The 22456-nt window shown below is 51.1% G+C and overlaps 1 protein-coding gene and 1 long non-coding RNA gene across 4 annotated transcripts; one reads left to right on the top strand and one right to left on the bottom strand.

Moving 5' to 3' along the window:
* Positions 1-287: 287 nt before the first annotated feature.
* On the bottom strand, positions 288-15403 carry Cc2d1a (coiled-coil and C2 domain containing 1A). 3 transcript variants are annotated; one of them, XM_032887436.1, is made up of 29 exons: positions 15116-15403; positions 13808-13943; positions 11856-11965; positions 11700-11765; positions 11318-11452; positions 11019-11241; positions 8356-8474; positions 8095-8167; positions 7920-7991; positions 7698-7828; positions 7556-7628; positions 6639-6772; positions 6105-6216; positions 5849-6021; positions 4478-4600; positions 4338-4396; positions 4147-4263; positions 3308-3381; positions 3179-3237; positions 3027-3078; positions 2438-2537; positions 2271-2361; positions 2021-2158; positions 1873-1934; positions 1365-1428; positions 1157-1283; positions 893-969; positions 765-812; positions 288-690 (listed from the first exon to the last, which is right to left on the bottom strand). In XM_032887436.1, the coding sequence occupies exons 1-29, from the start codon at positions 15173-15175 to the stop codon at positions 670-672; spliced, it is 2829 nt and encodes a 942-aa protein (XP_032743327.1). In that variant the 5' UTR covers positions 15176-15403; the 3' UTR covers positions 288-669. The 3 variants fall into 3 exon arrangements, with proteins under 3 accessions (XP_032743327.1, XP_032743328.1, XP_032743329.1); XM_032887437.1 differs by having other exon boundaries at positions 6105-6213; XM_032887438.1 differs by having other exon boundaries at positions 13808-13915.
* Positions 15404-15458: 55 nt separating this feature from the next.
* On the top strand, positions 15459-22456 carry LOC116886107. The gene is made up of 3 exons (XR_004386089.1): positions 15459-15856; positions 16305-16352; positions 22123-22456. It is a non-coding gene; the product is annotated as an uncharacterized LOC116886107 (long non-coding RNA).

Below are 22456 nucleotides of genomic sequence, written 5' to 3'. Positions count from 1 at the left end.
CTTCCCCACACCTCAAAGGTCTTTCCCATCCCTAAGTCCCTAGGATAGGAAGTCAGTTGGTTTGGTCCCACGGCCTGTGAATGATGTGAGAGACCTGAAGCAGATACGTGGGTCACCAAATAATGTCCTGCAGGGCACGACCTTTCTGTGTTGTCTACACCCAAAGGGCCCAAGCCGTGGGCTCACCCAGGCCTTTCCAGAGAACTGGATTGCGTGAGGAGGCCCAAGCCAACCCCTGGGTGGTGGGGTGTGGGGGGGGAACACCAAGGAAAAAAGACAAAGCTGAGGCAGGTGTGGCCTTGGCTGTTCATTCTGTGTTGGCCCTGGGGGTGAGGGGCAGCGGGGTCAGCACAGTCCCTAGAGAGTCAGCTGAGCTTGACAGCCTCAGAGGTATCTTTGGGGTCAACGATGGGAAGGGCAGGAAGTAAAGTGCTTGCAGGGCCATCTGGGCTCGTGTCCTAGCTACTCTCCTTGCTCCAGACGCTCCTGGATGTGCAAACAGGACTCTCCAAGGCCCAACCAGCCAGGCTGGGGTGAGGTGCTGTCCTGATGCCCCTAGGGCCGGGGACAGGGGGAGCCCAGAACCACTGATTGTCCACTGATTGTCTGCTTGTCTCTTCGGTGGCCCTGGAGCTCTGCCTGACATCGGGCTGTGGTCCAGGATGGGCCTCACCTGCGGAGTCGCTGCAGCTGGGGGAGACACGGAGAAATAGGGGGTCAGGGGACCACCACCACATGTGACCCCCACCCCTGTGGCCACTTACCTCACTCTCCACCAGGTTCCGCCGGTACAATGCCTCCTTCGCGGCCTCCTAGGGAAGGGGTGATTGGTTGACAGTGTAGGATGACCCCAACCCTCTAACTCAGTATCCATCACACAGGTCGAGCTTACCCTGCTTCCGTCATAGCCCAGGCGCCGGGCAGCCTCTGTATAGAAGTGCAGCTGGCGCTCCAGATGGCTTGCATACTCTTGAGAAACAGAAGTGGAGGTCAGGGCCAGGCTTCTCCCCACTTTTGTCTGTCCCATACAATGGGGATTCTCAGTTCCCTACCCGCTGCACACACCCCTCTCTTATCACAGACCTCTCTCCAGCCCCTTTCTTGACCCTCCCTCTCCAGACACACCACTCCTTTCCAGCCCCATTTCTGCTCCTACCCCTGCGGAGGGCAGCACCTCCCTGCTCCAGCTGTGCCCTCTGCCACTGGCTACGCTGTACTACGTCCTGGTACTGCTGGGCCACTTCTGGAGGTACAGGCCGGCGTGCCTGCCTCAGGGCCAGGATCTGGAGGGTACAAAGGGGGCTGTGAGCCAATCTGTGAGCCCTACAACTCGCTGCACTGAGCCCAGCATGGCAGGCACCTACCTTCCTTTCTAGCCGCTCTTGGTCAAAGGCCAGCACACTAAGGCTATGCAGGGGCCGTGATGATCTGCAGGGTAGAGAGGGGGATGAGGGGATACAGAGGAAGTGGTGGGGATCCACAGGAGTCAGTGGGCAGAGGCACAGGATGGGTGGGGCTAGGGGAATCACATAAGGACCTCAAGACATCCAGAGACCAGGAAGGGAGACCTGTTGCCAGACGTTCTGGGTCTGCCTGTCATCCTGACACTCAAGAAGGGGAGGCAGGGGACACGAGTGAGGAACAGAGACAGAAGAAAGTACAAGAGTGAAGACAGAGGAGGCCTGGTATGTTGACATTGGTCAGATCACAAAAGTTCTTAAAGAACAAGTAGAGGCTTGTAACTGAATTCCCCAAGAGAAGGGGGTCAAGCGCGGCTCTGACGTGGGATGGGGTAGTCTGATTTGCCTGCTAGAAACTACACAGGAACTGAGACAAGAGGACTCACGTCAGTGTGGCGCAGCCCAGACTTACCTGTTGCCTGCTTCCTTTGAAGACGCAGGTATGAGAGGAACCTTTGCTTTGGGCCCAGTGACCTGTTTTGGTGGAGAGTCAGTCCAGTGAGTACTGAGGCTCTGACCGTAGCCCTGTTCCCAGAGGTGACTGAGAGGCGGGGACTCACAGTGGGCACAGCTGCTGGGATGTGATCAATGACCAGCCACCTCTCAGTTGTAGTCTCCAACTGCTGGGCTGTCAGTGGCTCCCGGATGCGGACCATCACCTCAAGCCGACCCCCTGTGGGCCGGCGGCCATCCAAAACCTAGGTAGGCATAAGTGCTGTAGTGGGCGAGAGCATCCTCCTCAGGAGCCGGAGACTGCCAGGGATGACTCCGGTACCAGAGCAGAGGGCAGAGCGTGCAGCACGGGCTTACCTCCAGGATCTCGTGGACCTCACAAGCTGTTTCCAACGTATCCAGCTTCAGCTGGGCTGTCCCCAGCACCCTGTCAGTCTTAAATAATCCCCTGTGTGGAGGAAGACATGATGGTCAGCATGCTGCTCCACTGACTTGGAGCCCAGAACTGGTGATCCCTGCCTCACCCCTTGTGGACCACTTCGAACTTGATGCCCTTGGTTTGGATGGCCCTTCGGAAGCCACGGTGGCCACGGTTGATGCAGAGTTTGAACTGCTCCTTGAATTCTATGCAGGGAAGGAGGGAAGAACGAGAAGCAGCTGGGAGTGGGAGTGTGCACCGGGCTTTTACTGTGTGTGTGTGTGTGTATGTGTGTGTGTGTGTGTGTGTGTGTGTGTCTGCGCGCGCGAGCTGTATATGTATGTTCACGTGAGGGTTACAGTACAACCTTGGGTGTCAGTCTCCCCCTTCCACCTTGTTTGAGAGCTATGCACCCCATGTGGCCCACAAGCTCTCATCTCCTCACTGCAGGAGTGTGGGGCTGTAGAGCCATGTTGTTGTGCTGGTTTTAAGTCAGATCTGGGGATTCAAATCCACACCCTTCTGCTTGTCTTGCAATTGCTTCACCCACTGAACCATCTCCTCTCTGTCCCTGTCTTTTTTTTTTTTTTTTTGAGGGTGCTGGGGTGAGAGCCCAAGGCTTGTGCATGCTAGGGAATACCTCTGAGGTAGATTCCCACTGTGGGTTATCTTCTACAGAGGACAAGGTGACTCACCAGGGGAGTCTGTGCTTTTGATCACGCTGGTCTTATCTTTCTGAGCTTCCTCCTGTATCAGGAAGGAGGGGGAATGATCAGGACCTAGGCCAGATGTGGGCTTCCCCTTGCCTTGATTCTTGGTCCACACCCACCTAACAGATTGGACCTACCACATTGGGATAAGGGAAGTCGAAGCGGACAAAGGCATCCAGGTCACTGGGGGACAGCCCTGTGGGCAGACAAGGGTCAGACCTAGGTAGAGAGACCAGCCCATCCTTGCCTCAGGGCTGCCTCCTCACCTGGGGGTGTGGGCAAGTTGATGCCCTTCACGATAAACAGGAGCATGTCGTTGTTGCTCAAGTCCGGAAAGATCCTTTCAGTAGGCAGGGAGACAGAGGTAGGCACCTCAGCCCCCACTGGGAGCTCTCACCCCCTTCAGTGGAGCAGGGGACCCTCCAGATCTCACAATCAGGCTGCAGACTTAGGCATTCCCTTGCCTGACTACTGGGCTCCCTGCTGAGTGCTCGTTATTATCTGGTGCTTGCTTCTATGGGTTTTATATGTGTGTGTATGCGCCTACTTCTATGTGGTTTTCTGTATATTATGTGTGTGTAACCCCTCCTCTCTGGTTTTGTGTGTACTGTGTGTGTAAACGCACATGTCCCTTTCCTTGCTGCCCTATCTCCCGGCCCTTGATTGCCAGTTTTGATGAACTTGGCAGCATCTGCTCTTTACTATACATTCCTGAAGTCCTACTAAGTGTCAGCCAGGAATCTAGTTGCTAGAGGATCCTTTACTTTTGAGGCAGTCCCATGTAGCACAGGCTGGCCTCCAGCTCCTCATGTAGCACAGGCTGGCCTTGAGCTTCTGATTATCCTGCCTCCACTTCCTCAGGGCTGGGATCTGGTTCACGAAGTCCTGGAACCCAGGATCTCACGCTGAGCGACACACTCAGCACCTTCCTTTCGCTTACTGATGATTTTCTGAGTATCTGCCAATACAGCAGCTCGTGCCTGCCCAGAACCTTTGGATGTCTGCTCCCACCATCTATTCACTCTTGGTCAGGATCAAGTCCAGATACAGATGCCACAGTGTGGCTCCCTCCCAGCAATACCCCAGGCAGGGCTTTGGGCCCTACTTGATGACACTGAAGGTCCTTTGCTCAAAGCGGGCTGCAGGTGTGGGCAGACTGCGGGCGAAGGCTTGTTTTAAGGTGTCCATGCTCCGCTTACAGTCTTCTGCCAGCTTCTCGAACCTGTTGAGAAGGCACTGCTCAGGGCCCTAGCCAGCTGGACTGCCAGTGCAGGTCCCGGTGGGATGGGCACTTACTTAATGGTTTCAGCAATGTTGCCCAGGTGGGTGAACTGTGTGGAGTGGTTTAGACACATCTGCAGGGGAGAGAAGTGGAGGGTGAGTGGGAGGCCAGGACAGTATAGAGGACAGGGACAGGGCCATTGGTGGGGCCTTACTTCATGTTGCTGTCTCAGGAGCTTGGTAAGCTCCCCATAGCGACGCACAGCCTCCTGAGACATGCCTGGGCCAGGCCGCTGGACCAGCACAAAATCATCCTTGTTGACAGGAGCAGGTGGCACCTGTGGAGGATGAGGCTGCTAGGCACGGCCTACTGACCTACTGACCTGCTGGCCCACGGGGAACAGCTCACCTGGGGCTCTGTCAGCCTCTCTGTCCATTACTCATCTCCTGTGTGGGTCCTCCCCTCAATTCCTACGCTGTCTGACACAAAACATTTTGGGCATCCGAGCCCGTCTGTGCAGGCCCTGCTCTGTGGCTGGGGACTGGGGGATGCAGCAGCGAACAAAGCCAAGCACTGAGGCACACAGCGGTGACATCAGCACATGCGAGTGGAAAGTCACGAGAGGGCAGCCGGGATACAGTGAGCCCAAGGCCTGTGTGTGTTACAGAGACCCTATCTGGAAAGATGATTAGAACCAAAGATGTAAGAGGAGGAAGTGAGCCCGAGGAGCACCCAGGGGAGCACCGGGGGGGCACCAGGGGAGCACTCCAGGGTGAGAAGACCCTGCCGCTAGACTGTGGCTGGTGCTAAGAACAGAGGAGGGGGAGGGAGGCAGATCAAGACCATGGGCCACAGTAAAGTTTTGGATTTACCAGTGTGTCACTGTGGTCTCCCTAGCTAGAATGTGTGTCCTGTGAGGTAGAGGTTTCTGTCTATTTTATTTTGCTCAACATTTTGTCCCTGGGACCCAGCGTGTGCTCCACACAGATTTACTGTCATGCTGCTGCTGTCTGTCACACAAGGGATCCCAGGATCTTGCTTGATTTTGAGGTGGGAATGACTTCAGGTCTCCAAAGACAAAAATAATGCTCTGAGTGAACAGTCCTATCCAAAGTGGCAGAGTCTGTTAACTGTCTTCAGAGATTAGGCTCTTCTCTAGTAAAGGCCACAGTGTTGCTCCTGCAAGAAACTGCAAGCCCCAGAAGACTTTGCAGCTAGCCACATGGCTAACTCTAGCCAATGGGAGACAAACAAAAGGATGGGTTCTGGAGAGAGGAGTGTTTTGCTGTAGAGGAACAGAGAGGTCAGGATGTTCCTAGGTGCTGCAATGACTCCTTTAAGTCACTCTGTCCTTTTGCTCCACCCTTCCCATGGGCGTGAGGCAATGGGTCAGTGACCCGTTTGGATCATGTGGACTAGGACAAGACCCTAGGAAGATGAAAAGCAAAACTATGGCAGGAGCGTGGGCCCTACAGGCATTGTGTTGTAGTCTATGCTGACATGTGAGAAGTAACTGTCTCCTTTCCACAGGTCACGTGGCTGCTAAGGGACCCGAAGGCAGCTTGCACAGGTACACAGGCCTCACCTTGGCAATATCCACAGGCAGTCCATTGCGGGAGGCCTCTAGCATGGGCTCCAGCCCTTTGGCCTGGCGCAGATGCATCTTGGCACCCTCTACGTCGTTCTTTTGCTTGGCGCGCAGCGCAGCCTGAAGGAGCTGCTTCTTACGGCCCTCCAGGAAGGCCAGCTGCTGCTGGGCTAAAGGTGGGAAAGCCTCAGTGGGGCTGCCCAACCCATTGGGGTCCGGCTGGCCTGGGCAGCCAGGATGGGTGGGTACTTACCCCTGGTGGAGGTGCCCTTGGAAGCAGCTTTGCCTGCTGGGGCTGGTCCTGATGGAGCTGCCCTGGAGGGCGAGGCCTTCGGCTGGGCTGTGGAGGCAGCAGGGGTGTTCTGCTGAGGTAGAGAGAGGTCAGATTGTCCCCAATGCCTGCAGTGACTCATTCCCAGGTGTCAGAACCCAAAACCAAAAACCTATCTCCGTCTTCAACAGGGTCTTGTGTGTTTCAGGCTGGCCTCAAACTCGTATGTAGCTAAAACTGACTCTGAACTCGCGATCTTCCTGCCTCAGCCCCCAAGAGCTGAGATCACAGGTAGAAGCCGCTATGCCTGGCTCATCTCCAGCACTGAACGTACTTATGGTCCTGTTTCCACCTCTGCTCTGCAGCAGCTCTGTACAGGGAGGCTATTCTATGCTGGCCCTTTCTGTAGACCAAAGGACTAAGGCTGAGGGAGTAGCAAGGTGGCAGGCTGATGGCAAGAGGCTGGCCACTCCTCTTTCTCTCATTATCCCCCACCTCGGCCCTGACCCCTTGCACCTTCTTTGGAGTCTCTTCCTCTTCCTCATCTGAGCCTTCGTCGTGGTTGGCAAGCTTCATGGCGGTTTCTAGGACTCCCACCAGGCTCTGCTGAGAAGGCTCCGCAGACTCCAAACCCTGAATTGGGGGGAAGCCTGGGCGGCAGAGTGGCCTGATCAGTTCCCCGCACTGTCGGAGGCCATCAACCCCTCCTCCCACTAAGGAATTCTAGGCCTTTCTCTGTTGGTTTTTTGAGCAACTTCACTATGTAGTTCAAGTTGGCCTTGAACATGCAGTCCCTCTGCCTCAGCCTCCCAGGTTCTGGGATTACAGATGTGTGTCATGCCAGTCTTACTGCTTTCTGTACCCCAAAGATGGAGCCTTGCTGTATGCTAGCGAAGTGCCCTAGCCTTGCTCTGGACCCTCTAGCCCACCCGAGTCTGACCTGATCTGAGTGAAGGAGCTGAGATTGCCCCTCCCCAGGCTGCTGCTCATTCCCACGGTGCCTGCTTCTCTTGTGTACCCTGGGCTTGGGCAGATCCTGACAGACCTGTGAGGTGGGCCTCAGCTGGGAGAGGGCCCAGTGTGGAGGGTGTTTCTACAGAAGCTGTGGGTGGCTGAGAACTTCGAGGTTTCTACTCTATGGAGTATCTTGGCAGGGGTGAATGGAATGAAGGAGGGAGGGAGGGGGCGGTCGGAAGACACAACAAACTGCAAACAACTTCCTGATGCAAACTCTGCTGTCATGGCTCACTCCACTCTGGTTAAGAGGTCTGCAAAGTTCTTGAGTGCACAGCCACGGCTGCACAAGAGAGCCATAGGTGGGAACAGAGCAGCCAAAGGCCCAGAGGTAGGGGTGGGATGGGGAGCCTGCTCTAGGCCAGACCTTATCTGGGGAAACATACTTTTGACGGGGAAAACCCAGACACATAGCCTACCTGGGGGCACTGGGAGCTCAGCCACATCCACAGCTCGGCCTGCCTTGTGGGCTCGAATAGCATCTTGGTATTGCTGCAGGGGATAGAGGTGTTAGGGGGCCCTGAGAGAGCTCCTGGGAGCATTTCTCCGGCCCCTACACACCTTGACAATTCGTTCGTGCATGCGCGCCTTCCTCTGGTCACCCTTGGCCTTGGCCTGGGCTGCAGCCACGTGGTACCGCTCCATTCGCTGCTCCAACGCCTCCAGGAGGTTCTTCGGGGGCTGGGGAACCTCTGGGCCAAAAGAGGTGGGAAACAGGTTAAGGAGAGAAGGAAATGGGGTACTGGCCCAGTCTGCCCACCTCAAAGGATCTCAGCAGCCTACCTGGCCTGGTGAGTGTTGAGGCGGGAGTCACAGGTTGGGCTGCTGGCAAGGGGGGCTCTGGGGACAGCTGGTCTGGAGACAGAGTTTACAGTTCAGTGAGGGGCTTGCTTGGTTATCTTATGCAGAACCAAAGTGAACAGTAGGAGTAGGAAGGGGCACGGGAGAGGGTCCTCACCAGGTGGAGGGGGCAGGCGGGACAGGTCTACCAGTTCCCCTCGGCTCAGGGCCTCCAAGACAGGGTCAAAGCTCTAGGAGAAAGAATGAGATGGGTAGAGAGGGGCTCCCAGGACCCCAGGGGGTGTTCCATACCCTGCTCTGTGGCAGAGGACAGCAGCTGAGGCTCTAAGAACAGTTGATTCTCTAGGAGCCAGCGTGGGCCTGCACGCTGCCTCTGGTTCCCTGCACCAGCAGGCCCTGTGTGTGGGCCAGGACCCACCTTCGCGACTCTCAAGTATCTGGCGGCTGTAGCAGTGTCATCCTGATGCTTGGCTCTGAGAGCAGCCACTTTGTACTCGCGCTGGAGGCTCTGCAACCGGGCGAGGGGGCTGCAGGGATCTACAAAGAACAACACACAAGAAGCCTAGGTTAAGCTCACTACACTGTCCATTTGACTCTCACCACCAAGTTCTGAGTCCCATTTTACAGATGGAAATCTGAGGCTCCAAGACATGCTATCTGCCAAGATGACTCAGCTGTCCAGTGGCACGAGGAACTCTTGCCCCTAGGCCTGGAGGTTTGGGGACACTACAGTGTCTCCCCCAGGATTCATGAAAGCTTAGTGGGGACCTTTTTAATCTGTCAGTTTTCATCTTAAATTTAAACAGTAGCCAAGGCCGCTGCTCCCAGAGCCTTACAATTGTGAGCATTACAGGAATAACTAAGCCTTTCTCTCCTCCGTGGCATCTGTGGGGCTTGGAAGCTGACGGTGGAGCAGACGGTCTCACACACGTTTGGCAACTGCATGGACACCGAACAATGGCCCTGGCTTCGATACCAGTCTTTCAGACCAAAGGTACGGCAAGTCAAGGTCTGAGTTTGATTTCTGGGGCCTACACAGAAGGTGAGAACTGACTCCCACCCCTAACGAAAAAATGTAAATTCAAAAGTGATTGGGGGCTGAAGAGATGGCTCAGTGGTTAAGAGCACTGACCTCTCTTAGAGAGGTCCTGAGTTCAATTCCCAGCAACCACATGGTGGCTCACAACCATCTGTAATGGGAACTGATGCCCTCTTCTGGTGTGTCTAAAGACAGCTACAGTGTACTTATATAATAAATCTTTTTTAAAAAAAAGTGATTGGGAACTCATCAACATTTACTTTAATAAACATTTTTAGATTTATTTATTGTGATGAGTGCTTGGCTTGTAGGCGCATCACATGCATGCTTGCTGGTACAGAGGGGTATTGGCTCCTTTGAAAGGGAAATTAAGCCACCACGTGGGAGTTAAGAACCTAACCTGGGTCTTCTTCAAGAGCAACAAATGCTCTTAATTCCTGAGCCAACTCTCTAGCCCCAACATTTACTTCTTAAATCCCCTGAAGAGATTTATCTATTTATGTGTCTGAGTGATTTGCCTGCGGACGTGTGCCTGGGCTCCAGGAGGCTAGAGGAGAATGCCCAGTCCCACAGGCTTGGAGTTACAGTTGTGACCCTGACCTTAGTGCTGGAAGTCAAACCCGTGTCCTCTGTAAGAGCAGCCAGCACTCCTAACCGCTCAGCCAGCTCTCGGGCTCCGTACGTCTCTTTTTTTTTGAGACATGATCTTATCATATAGACCAGGCTGGCGGCCTTGAAACTCAAAAGTGTTCTGCCTTCCAAGTACTGGGGTTAAAGGCAGGTGCTAGCATGCACAACCCTATTTCTTATTTTATAATTTACAGTAAAACACATAAAACTTACTTAACATTGTTTTCCTTTCTTTTTCTGTTTTAAATATGTTTTGTGTTGGGTGGGATGGTGGGACACATCTTTAATCTTAGTGCTCAGAGGCAGAGACAGGGAGATCTATCTCTGAGTGCACAGCTGGCCTGGTCTGTATAGTGAGATCTAGGTCAGTCAGGGCTGCATGATGAGACCCTGTCTCAAGAAAGGTTTAAAGAATTAGTTTAAGTTACTGTACACATGGAGGTCACATGACGATTCTGTGCAGCTGACTCCGTCCACCTTTACCAGGCCTCAGGGACTGAACTGAGGTGTCAGGCTCTCCAGCCTGTGACTTTACCCATTTCCTTTTCTCTTTCTGAGGAGGGCCCTCCTATGTAGTATAGGCTGTCTGTCTTCCAAATTATGATTCTCCTGCATCAAGCCACAAGGGCTGGACTAACATGTATGAGCTGGCATGCCTGACTTGCTGGAACCAGTTTTGTGTATGTGTTGTTACAGGTGTGGATGTATGTACCTGTAGAGGTCAGAGGTCAACATCAAGTGTCTTCCTCAGCTGGTTTTTGAGACAGTCTGTCATTGAACTTGGAGTTCTGTTACACTCTCCCATACCCAGCTTTTTACGTACGTGCTGGGATCTGAACTCGGCACACGGCATTACATCCTCCCTCACCATTTATAATGTATTTCCCCAGAATAAAACTCCACCTCTATTAGACACTCACCTCCTGTCATCTCCCCAGCAGGCCACCTGCCATTCCACTTCCTATCCTCGTGGCTCTGACAGCCCGGGGACCCTAAGACTGGAATTAGTGTCTTTGTCTTTTATAGCTTTCTTTACTTAACATCATGACCTCATGAAAACAGGAAACAAAAAATAAAAAACAGAAAAGCTGGGCAGTGGTAGCACATGCCTTTAATTCCAGTAATCAGGAAGCAGAGGCAGGTGGCTCTCTGTGAGTCTGAGGCTGGCATGGTCTACAGAGTGAGTTCCAGGACAACCAGGGATACACAGAGAAGCCTTGTCTCCAAAACACAAAAAGAAACCAAAAAAAGCATCATGTTCTCCTGGTCCTTCCATGTTAGAGCATATGCTAAAAAGAAATTAACTCCTTTTCATGGCTACATAGTATTCCATTGTATACAGAGCCCATATGTTAAGGTCTCTGAAGAGCCTCCATAGACCTTGTATCACCCTGGCCCTTCCCACCATTCACCTGGGGATAGCTGGGGCTTAGCAGAGGTTTGTGCAGTGGTAGATGGGGCCTCCAAGGTGACGCTGGGCTCTGGGGCTGGCGGGCTTACAGGAGCCAGGTGGGAAGTAGTGTGGGTGTGGCTGTGCCCAGTTGCTGGCCCCTTCCCCGAGGCTACAGGTGGTGGAATATCGGCTTCATTGATGGTGTTGCCCTTCTTTGCAGAGACCAGCAGGTTTTCCAGCGTCTGAAACAGGATGTGATGTGAGTCTGAGATCAAGTGTGAGCTCGATGCTCCTGGGTCCTGACCTTTTCCTGCTCACCTTGAGTCCCCGGTCATAGCGTCGCATCTTGGCGCTGTCCCCAGCTTGCCTGGCACTCTCCACTGCGGACTGGTAGAGGATTAGCCTCTCCTGCAGTGTGGCCTCTATTCCTGGGTTGGGGCTTGAAGGCTTCGGCTACAAGAGGGTGGCGGGGGTACAATCTGGGTATTGACCCCACTCAGCCCACCCTAGCAAACCCTTCAGAGTATGAACTTGTATTTCCCTTGGAACAATCTTTCCTAAATGTTCCAAATGTCCAAAATGATAGCGACATCAGAGTTCAGAGGTAACGTGTCACTTGTGCCCAAGGTCACATGTGGAACGGGAAAAGGTGGGCCTTGAACTCTGGTTGTGTGTATATGAGGACTTAGGGGAGGTATACCTGGACCACAGGCATCACGGGCTCCACAGCCTTCCTTTCTTCTCCAAGGACCTCATTTAGCTCTGCCTGCAGGGATACACGGCCAAGTTAGGAAGTCAAGGCTGCTGGACAGGGAGGGCACTGGGATGAGATAACCTGCCCTGGCCCCATGCTCACCAGCAGGTCCTCGTCAGCCTCCACATCCTCATCTGTCCCCTCCTCATCCTCATCCAGGTCTCTCATGCAGAGCCGGGCCATCTTCTCAATGGCTTCCATTGGCAGGGGACCTGGGGGCAGAAAGACATCCCAGCTAGAACAGGGTCCTCCCAGTGCCCCAAAGAACAGCACGGCAAGCAAGAGAACAGATCCCCTTCCCTGAGCACTGTGGCACACCACCGTCCTGAAGCCCTTTTAGCCTATGCCGTCTTCCACCTACAATTGCCAACCCACCCTCCAAGCACTCAGTTCTTGCTTATGCAGTCTCAGCTATGTGGCCAGACGCCCTGAGTCGGAGCCTCAGCTCTGCAACGTTCTCACTACATGACCTTGAGCACGCTACTTCAGCTCCTCGGTGCAGGTTAGGGATAACTAACAGTTCTTCCCGCACAGGCTGTGGGAACTAAAGGTGAGACAAGGCATACAGCAGTCCCTGCCTCATCCACAGATAACAGCACCTTCCTCCTCAGGCTTGCAGCCAAGCACCTTCTTATCATCCTCACGATTGTGCTTGGGGCTACAAGCAAGTAAAATAATGGCTATCATAAGCTTCCTCAGATAAGCTAGGCAACCACAAGGTAACTGACAGGATCCAGTGTGGCAGAGACAGCATGGACACACTGGACAGGAAGATGGACCCATGCTGTAGAGGGTAGATGTGCTCCTGGCACTCAGAACATTGTATGATTTGGCTTGTCAATGATTCTGGAAGGCCACCATTTCATTACGTCCGCTCTGGATGTGAGTAGGTGTAAACAGACAATGAAGGCGTGGGTCAGAAGGGGCTGTATCCGTAGCATCTTGCGTGTGTTTAAGGAAATGGTACTCTGTAAAGTCCTACAGGAATTGAATTGTCAAACACTGAGAAATACAACTAAGGCTGTATTTTCCATTTGCTTAGTATTTATGTGTATACGCATACATAGATGCACATGTGTATGCTACAGCACATGTGTGTGCTACAGCACATGGCTAGAGGTCAGAGGACAACTTTTTCTTTTTAATTTATTTTATGTATATGAGTACAATGTAGCTGTCAGACACACCAGAATAGGGCATTGGATCCCATTACAGATGGCTGTGAGCCACCATGTGGCTGCTGGGACTTGAACTCAGGACCTCTGGAAGAGCAGCCAGTGCTCCTAACCACTGAGCCATCTCTCCAGCCCCAGAGGGCAACTTTCAAGGGTTAGTTCTCTCTTTCCACCTCAGGGATTGAACAAGCTTCTCTGCCTACTGAGCTATCTTGCTGGTCCTCTTGTCCTGGTTTTTATTAACTAATACCTTGCCCGCTGTGAGCTTCACCTAAAGACCTACTGAGTGTCTATTAGTGCACAGCAAACTGGTGACCAGCAGGGCTGTGGCTCCCACTTGCGTGCAACCACCTAACTCACGTGCTACTCTCCAAAGACACAGACTTACCGTCTATTACTCCAAGCAACACTTAGCTTAGGGCCACCGAGAATAGTGAAATTACTCCCATAAAGCACAAAAATCGAGGAACTGGGAAGATGGCTTTGATGGTTAAGGTACCCACTGCTCTTGCAGAGGACCTGAGCTTGGTTCTCAGCATCCACATGGGGGAGTTTGCAACTACTCGTAACTTCAGCTCTGGGGAATCCGACATACTCTGCTGGCTTCCATGTGTGTCTGCACACATGTAGCATACACACACGGAGACATATTACACACACACACACACACACACACACACACACACACACAAAGATTCTAAACAAAGAAGAAAAAGGTGGCAGGATGCAGATTGGAAAATACGCAGCCCCACTCACAGCTGATCCTGACAGTCACCCAGAACCTAGACTCCAGGAAGGGAAGTCTTCTGTTTTCCTGCCCCAGGTCCATGCACTGCCCACAGCAGAAGCTCCAAAGACTGTGTTGAGCACCTTCCTTACCTTTGCCTTTCAGTTTCTCTAGGGCCTGGGGCTGACCCCCCACCAAAGCCAGGAATTCAGCCTCCAATTCTTCATCATTTACCCCATCCTCAGGGATCATCAGGCCATCTGGGGAGAAGTCAACCAGCAGACCAAGCTGTGGGGACAACCATGGTCCAGTTAGACCCTCCGTATACCCAGGTGGCCAGGAGATCCAGACAGACCACATGGAATGCTGGAACCAAATCTCTAAGAGCAAGCCACTTCTGGGAGAGACCAGGAGGCTGAGACAGGCATATGATAGAACGACGTCCTTTGTTTGAGCACAAGGCCCAGTAGCAGAGAAGCTGCTGAGAACACACCAGTGTGGGGCTGTAAGATGCACTGGTCAATAAAGTGCTAACCCTAGCACATGCAAAGCCCTGGGTTCCATCCCCAGCACAGCAAGGAAAAAAAATTAGAAAATGAAAGCCGTGACAAAGCTGGGTCTTTCCTGTAGACCTGCCCTTCTGCTTTGGCTAAGGACCAACAGAATGTGATGAGTTACATAAAATTACCCTCTCTGTAGCTCCAAATTGGTCAAATCCTACCATTACGCATGGCTCCACTTACTGGGAATAATGATTAAGCACTATGTTCTAGCATTTTCCATAAATAATCTCAATATAAGTCCTTACAACTGTCCTTTGATTTAAGGACTCTTCCAGGCTTCCATTCCACAGGTGGGAAAACTGAGGCTCAGAGCTACAAATACATCAGTCCAATGTACCAAGACCAGGAGGGAACTTGAGCACTGAGCTAGACCCTGGGCTCCCAGATTCAAAGATGGGACAAATCTGATTCCCACAGGCTCTGAATCTGGGAGGATGGCTCGGCTACGGTCCTGTAGGTTTTCCTGTACACCTCTGGACTGACATTTCAATCTGGCCAGGTTGTTCATCCTTATGACCTTGGTTAGGTGTCTTCACCTCGCTGATCCTCAGTGTCCTCATCTGTACAATGGATACAGAGTGTAGCCTGACGCAGTTGATGCAAAGGCCTGAAAAGCCGGTCTGATTGCTTTCCCTTCCCGGTTGGAACTGATGTAGCAACAGGTGTTCCCCGAAACCGGGGTGGGAAGCCAGAAGCTGAATGGCCCAGACCAGTAGGCCATACACGTCGAGAGCAAGCCTCACTTCGGGGGCGGGGCGGAGACCAGGGTTCACCTGGTGGCGGGGATCTGTTTTTTCTGGGGGTGGGGCACTACCGGCGAGTGTGAAGAAAGGGGGGGAGAGACCCTGAGGAAGGGTGGGTAGGTACCTCTCGGTAGGCAGAGGGGCACACACTCACCTGGCGGGCGGTGACAGCACCTCGGCCCGGGGGTGCCTGGGGTCCATTCCTCTTGTGCATCTTCCAGGCTCGAAGCCCGGACTACCAGCCCCTGCACCTTTGCCTTGCCTTGCCTCTTCACCGAAGTCGCGTCTCAGAGCTCGCGCTGTTCCTGAGCCCCGAGTTCCTTCTCTGCGACCGGCCCCTGGGATTCTCGACTTTGGGCCGCCCAGCTTCCGCCTTGGCCTTCGGGAGCGCGGCCACTGGATTCTTGGGCACTCTGTAACTAAACTACATTTCCCGGCAGTCAGTGCGTGAACGCGCATGCGCCTAGCATGAAGTGGAGCGGAGAGAAGGTGGAGCATGCGTACGGCGCGGGGTTGATACTGCGCATGCGTAGGGCAAGGCCTCGCGGGCGGGAAAGAGTTGGAGGACTGCAGGTGTGAGGGCGCGGCAGTGTGACGTCCTGAGGGCCGTGGCTCTTAGCTGCTGCACCCTGTTCTGTCAGGCTTTGTGGTGGATTGGGTGTGAGCGTTCCTGCTGTCCCTCTGTGGGGCAGGTCTCCAGGAACGGAGTCCACAGTGTCAGGCCTCAGGCCTTTCTGCCTCCCACCGCCAGTTTGCCACGCGGTCCCGTGACAGCTTATGTGGGCATTTTCTCAAAATGTCACACCAGTGACTTAGGGGACTTGTTCCCCCTCAGATTCAAGTTGACCTCGTCCCGACTAAAGACAGAGCAACTTCCGTTACTGCTGTGGCCCAGGTTGGTTCTGGCTTGCCTTGGGACCCACAGTCTGAAGACATTGGTTGGAAGACACTCCAACCCGGGGTAGCCCTCCTAAGGCGTTCAGTGACTTTGGTGGGTCTCCAGAGACCTCTCAAAAGCTTCCAAGTACCCCATGTCCCAGATAATTAAGCTTTGGGTGGGGGAGGGGGAGGAACATAGTTGTCTCCAACCCAGAGACTTAAGCAGGGATGAAGAAGAGGACAAGATTGTTCCTTCACACAGGGAAAGGGTGTGAATGTCTACCTGGCCATGATCCAAGATGGCTAAGACCTGGCGTCCCACCCAGTGTCCTGCTGAAGACCAGCTGACTCCCCTCATCAGGCTGTCAGATGGGCCCAGTGAAGGAGGGAAACCCCCCCTCCCCAAGTACACATGGGGACATTCAGTGCTGGCAACAGTTGTAGAGTTTGCTTGTTGTTTTCAGATTTCTCAGGGAAAGATAAAATGAATAAGAAGAGGCAGCGGAACTCAGGTATTTGGTTTATTCAAATTGGCTTTTTCTTTATTTTCTTTCTTTATGTCTTCATTTGTTTCCAGGCCGGGTTTCTGTATAGCCCTGGCTGCCCTAGAACTCGCTCTGTAGCTCAGGCCTCAAACTCACAGATACACCTGCCTCAGCCCCAGAGTGCTGGGATTAAAGATAAAATGGGATTCACCACTGCCTGGCTTCAAATTGGCTGCTTAGTATTTACTTATTTATTTGAGGTACTGGACACGGAACATTTATCCTGCGTGATAAAGCCATGAAACTACATCTCTGACCCAAATTGACCTTTTTTAAAAAAAAAATGTGTTTTTGAGATGGAGGAGGGGATTCTTGACATGTGCGCTGACTAGTTTTATGTTAGTTTGACACAAGCTAGAGTCGTTTGAGAATAGGGACTCTCGATTGGGAAAATGCCTTCAAGAGATTTGCCTGTAGGCAAGTCTGTAGAACATTTTCTTGATTAATGGTTGATGTGGGTGGGTCCAGCTCGTTGTGGGCAGTGCTGCCTGGAGACAAGTAGTCCTAAATTACATAAGAAAGCACTTTGCTGTGGGGCTTAAGCCAGCAAGCAGCATCCTCCAGAGCCAGTCCTATGAGAGTTCCTAAGGTTCCTGTAAAAGTATAAGTGGAATAAACCCTTTCTTCCTTGACTTCTTTTGTTCATAGTTTTATGGGTTCTATCACAATAGAAATCCTAACTGAGGCCTCGTGTAGTCCAGGCTGGCTTTGAGCTTGTGATCTTCCTGCCTCAGCTTTTCCAGTGCAGGGATGATAAGCCTGAAGCACCAAGCCTTAGTGTTTTGATGTTTTGTAAATAGGATCTCAGTATGGGGCTGCAGAGGTGACTCCAAATAAGCAAGAGGACCTGAGCCCAATCACCAGAACCACATTTATAAGCCAGGCATGGTTAGCCCTAGTTTGTAATTCCAGTGGCTTGCTGGGAAACAAGTCTAGCCTACTTGGCAAGCTCCAGGTCAGAGAGAGAGCCTCATAAAACAAGGAGTGGGGCAGGGAAGATGGCTGGGTGAGTACAGTGCTTGCTGTATGAACAAGAGGACTTGAGTTTGGACTCCTCCAACACTCACATAAAAGCTGGGTGTGGTGGTTCGTGCCTGTACCCTAGCACTGGTGACGGGGAGTAGAGACAGCTTATCTAGACACACCAGGGACCTCCAGGTTCAGTGAGAGATTTTAATCTCAAAAAATGAGATGTAAGACTGAAGAGATGGCTCAGGGGTTAAGATCAATAACTGCTTTTCCAGAGGACCCAAGTTCATTTCCCAGAATCCACATGGAAGCTCACAACCATTTTGTAACTCTTAGCCCCACACCCTCTTCTGGCCTCTAATGGGCAGATGCAAACACATACATGCAAACAAAACACTCATGCAAATAAAATTAACCTTTTTTAGAAGATACAGATAAAGGAAGATGCCTACTAGTGACCTCTGACTCCACGTACTCACTTATGCTCAGGCAAGAGCACTGGCATACAGATGCAGGTGAACACACACACACACACACACACACAAACACACTAAGGTGGAAGGCTCCTGAAGGAGGACACAGGGCATTGTGTTCTGGCCTGTATACATGAACTCCCTCCCATAAACTGTCTTGCTCAGACTGACCCTGAATTCCTCCTGGGCTCAGGTGACTCTCCTACGTTAGCTGTCTAAGTAGCTGAGACCACAATACCACCACCACACCCAGCTCTCCATAGCACTTAATTGCTGCTTCTCACCAAAGCACTAATACAACAGCCTTAAGCACCTTCAAAGATAGTGAAGCCTTAGTACAAGCTAATACGAATAACAGAAATTATGGAAAAGATTATAGTTAAAAAAACAAAAAAAAATACTTTCTAGTATTTCCCCTAGCCTCTGGTTTCAAGGCTAGGGGATCAAGAGGTTTTTTCCCCACTTAAGGTTTCAGGGCAGAAATGTAACCACCTCCGAGATCATTCCTGCAGAGGACTAATACTAGATCATCTGGTATGTGACTGTTTCTGATCTAGATCCCAAAAATGTGGTTTTAGTCTCTGTTCACTGTAACTGTGGATAAGTCTGTACCCCAGTTCCCAATTAAGTAAATGAGTGACAACAAATATACATACCTTGGTTTATTTTACGTTTTTCAGTACTGGAGATGAAGCCAGGGCCTTATGCTCTGAGGCAAGTGCTCTACCACTGCGATTTACCCCTAGCATAAAAGCCAGATAAAGGCACCCTTTGGTCTTCTGACTGACCCTGGTGTGTTCGTGGGTGTCACTGTAGCTCTCTGCCGATGTGAACTATGACTGACAGAGTGTCTCCAAGGGTAGCCATCTCATGACCTGCTGACCGTAAAATCCACTACTGTCTATGGGACCCACCTGCCCAGAGTGCCAGCAAGCAGCTACCACCTCTGCATCCTATCATAAGGAAGGGGAAGCTTCCAGTCCCTGATGTCCTAAGTTATCACGTGTGTGTATATATGGGTAACATTTCTGTGCCCAAGTTTTTTTGTTTGGCATATTGTATGTGGTTGTGGGAGAAAGATGCATTTTTCTCCCTTAAAACTAAAGACTTGGAGTCTGCCATTTCTTGGTTGTACTGTGGTTTTCCCATTGCCAGCCCCCCCCCCCAGGTCCCCGAACTTGAACACCTCCCCTGTTCCTTTCTCTGGATTCTGAGTGAGTTTAGGGAGCCCAGGCTCTGTCTCCTCCTGCTCCCATGAGAGGCCACCATTCCTCACATCAGCTGGTTTAGCAAAGGTCCAGTGGGACCTTGATGCCCGAGTGGCTAGGATGTGGAGATTTTGAGTTGTTCGTACCTTTCTCGTGTCTTCTATTATAGTTAATAATTGGTCACACATTAAAAAATGGATTTGCCATAATTAAGTGCTATAACATTTATGCCAGAATATAAAATATTAACATATTTTACGCCAGACAATAAAACTCACTTTTTAGGGAATGAGGAATAAAGTAACCTTGTGACCATGAAGACATGAGTTCGGTCCCCACAGTTTGTATAAAAGCTAGGTGTGGTGACACATGCTTGTAATCTCAGCACTGTGGTGGAGGAGCAAAGATGGGTAGATCCTTGGAACTTGATTGTCGTCCAGCCCAGCTTACTTGGCAAGCTCAGGTGAGTGGAGAAAGAATCGTCTTACTGTTCTATTGCTGTGAGAAGTCGCCATGACCAAAGCTTAGGAAGCATGTAATAGGGGCTTGCTTACAGTTTCAGAGTGAGTCCATGGCCATCATGGTGGGGAGCACAGCAACAGTCAGGCATTAGAGCAGTAGCCGAGAGCTTACATCTTATCCATAGGCAGCAGGTCTAGGGAAGGTGGCAGGGAGGAGGGGACAGAGACAGAGAGATAGAGACTAGGCCTGATGTGGGCTTTTGAAACCCCCAATAAGGACACACCTCCTTCTCAAAACAGTTCTGTCAACTAGGGACCAAGCATTCAAATAAATGAGCAGTGGTGGCCATTCTCATTCAAACCACCACAACACCCAAAGAAGGCCTCTGCCCTCCATACATGTGCACCATATATATTTTTTTTAAACTTTAATTGGGATAATCCAGTGACTCAAGATGCTTGCCTCCAAGCCATTCTACCTGTGTTTGATCCCAGAACCTACATGGTAAAAGAACAGAACTGACTCCCACATGTGCCTCCCTAATATACAAATAAATAAATGTAATTTTTTTGAGACAGGATTTCTCTGTATAGTCCTCACTGTCCTGGAACTCACTCTGAAAACCAGGCTGGCCCTCAAACTCACAAAGATCTGCCTGCATCTGCCTCCTGAGTGCTGGGATTAAAGGCATGAGCCACCACCACCCAGCATAAAATAAAATTATTACATTTATTTTAAAACTAAGCTTTTTCTTTTTTAAGTGCAGGGGTAAATCCAGCCCTGGGACAAGCAGGCCACCTTTAGAATCTTGGTTCTTGCTCAGCTGGGAGGGGGATCTAGCTAGATCCTTTGGGGATAGTTGGTAATGTTTGTAGACATTTTTTATTTTCACACTGGGGGAAGGATATGAGGGAAGATGCTGCTGGCATCTAGTAAGTGGCAGCCATGGCCACTGCTCCAAATTTACCTTTCCCGGGACAGCCCTGAGAGCACAGTACCCCAGCCACAGTGTCCCCACGGGAATAGCTATGCATCACTCCCCTCACTGGACAGTCCAGCAAGCTCACTTGTTTGCAGTGCTGGAGTGAACAGGGTGCTGGGGGCATGGCTCAGCTGCAGAAGGCTCAAGCTCCTTGTCCTTTTAGACTTAAAAAACCGTTATGTCACTTGTGCTGGCAGTGCTTGGGAGTCTGAAGCAATTTGAGGCCAGCGTGGATCACACAGTTGAAAAAGCCAAACTTTATTTTGAAATAATTTGGGGGTTACTGATAAGTCTCAGAAATAGTTTAAGGAACCCTATCTTTTCTTCTCTAGCTTCCCCTAGTGTTAGTATCTAACAGAATATAAGAACAGTGGTCAAACTATTAAGAACAGGAAACCAACCTCATTATAGTGCTACTTTAATCCTCTGCTGTGTACAGCTGGTCTCACTCAGGACTCCTACTCGTAACAGACTCCACGATGCCCAAGTGCCTTACATAGAATAGAACACTGGAGTGTTTGCGCAGCATCTACGAGTAACTCAATCCCTGAATGACTAAGAGTACTGAGCAGGATATAAATGATATGTAAATTACTGTATTACTTGGGGAGGTGGCCAGGAAATGTCTCTACATGGTTAATATAGGTGCAGTTTTTCTCCATCTCTGGTTGGTCAAACCTGAAAATGAGGAACCCACAGCTTCAGAAAAGTCTGCACACTCAAATCCTGGGGGAAGCAGGGGCTCTCCCACCCAAACCTCCTTCCCATGTGCGTGTGCGTGCGCGTATATGTGAATGTCTTAGCGGATATTCATGTTGAGGCCAGATGGCAGCATCAAGTGTCTTTCTCAATAGCTCTCCACTTTACTTTTGAGACAGGGTCTCTCACTGAACCTGTAGTTTCTCAGTTCAGTACAGCTGTTTTCATCTCCATCCACCTCTGAAAACTGGAGTTATAGACAGAGACGTGATTAGCTTGGCTTTTATGTGGGTACTGGGTATCTAAACTCAAGTCCTTACATTTGCTGACAGTCATCTCCTGTGTTTATTTGTTGTTGTTGTTGTTTTTGGGTTTTTTTTCTTTTTTTTTCGGAGCTGGGCACCGAACCCAGGGCCTTGCGCTTTCTAGGCAAGCGCTCTACTACTGAGCTAAATCCCCAACCCCAACCCCTGTGTTTTTACTGAATACAAGCACCGTATACCACACATGCTGACTTACCAATTCTGGGTTGTTTTGTTGTTGCTATGGTCATTGTTGTATGGTTGGTTTTTGGTTTTTGAATCAAAATTTCACTGTGTAGCCATGGCTGTTCTGGAACTTGCTCTGTAGACCAGGCTGGCTTAGAACTCAGAGATCTACCTGCCTCTGCCTCTCGAGTGCTGGGATTAAAGGATTGTACCACCACCACATGCTTTAGTTGTTTTTAAGTTTTTAAGTCCCCACAATGGGCTCTGCTTATTAACAAACAATGTAAAATTTCTTCCCTTGAGAACCCACGAGTGTAGCTGAGTGGTGGGACATTTGTCTGGTATATGTAAGAAAGGCCCTGGTAGCAAATAAGAAACCTTTTTCTTCATTTGAATAATAAACACAGCTCAGTTAGTAGAATGCTTGTGTAACATACATGAAGCTCTATGTTCTAGCTCCAGTACCACATAAACCAGAAGGGGTAACGGACAGCTGTAACCTCAGCGCTGGGGACCTGGAGGCAGAAGGATCAGAAGTTCAAGACCATCCTGAGCTACATAGTGAGTTTCTGGCCAGATTAGCTGCCAGGTTCTACCATCCCCCAAAGAAAGAAAATAAAACTTCCCAGGTAAAAAACAAACACTTAAAGCATGCACACACCAGAGGAGGAGGAGGAATTCCCTGGAGTTTTCAGGCAGCTGACATGGGTGCTGAAAACCCAACCCAGGCACCTCTTGGAAAAGAGCAGAAGCTTTCTATCTCCTCATCCTATGTTTTTTGTAGGTTGGT

This window comes from Rattus rattus, chromosome 17 (genome assembly GCF_011064425.1).
Source record: "Rattus rattus isolate New Zealand chromosome 17, Rrattus_CSIRO_v1, whole genome shotgun sequence".
NCBI classification, from domain to species: Eukaryota; Metazoa; Chordata; class Mammalia; order Rodentia; family Muridae; genus Rattus; species Rattus rattus.
Note: the sequence above shows the minus strand (reverse complement) of the source record. Positions and strands in the feature narration are given on the sequence as shown.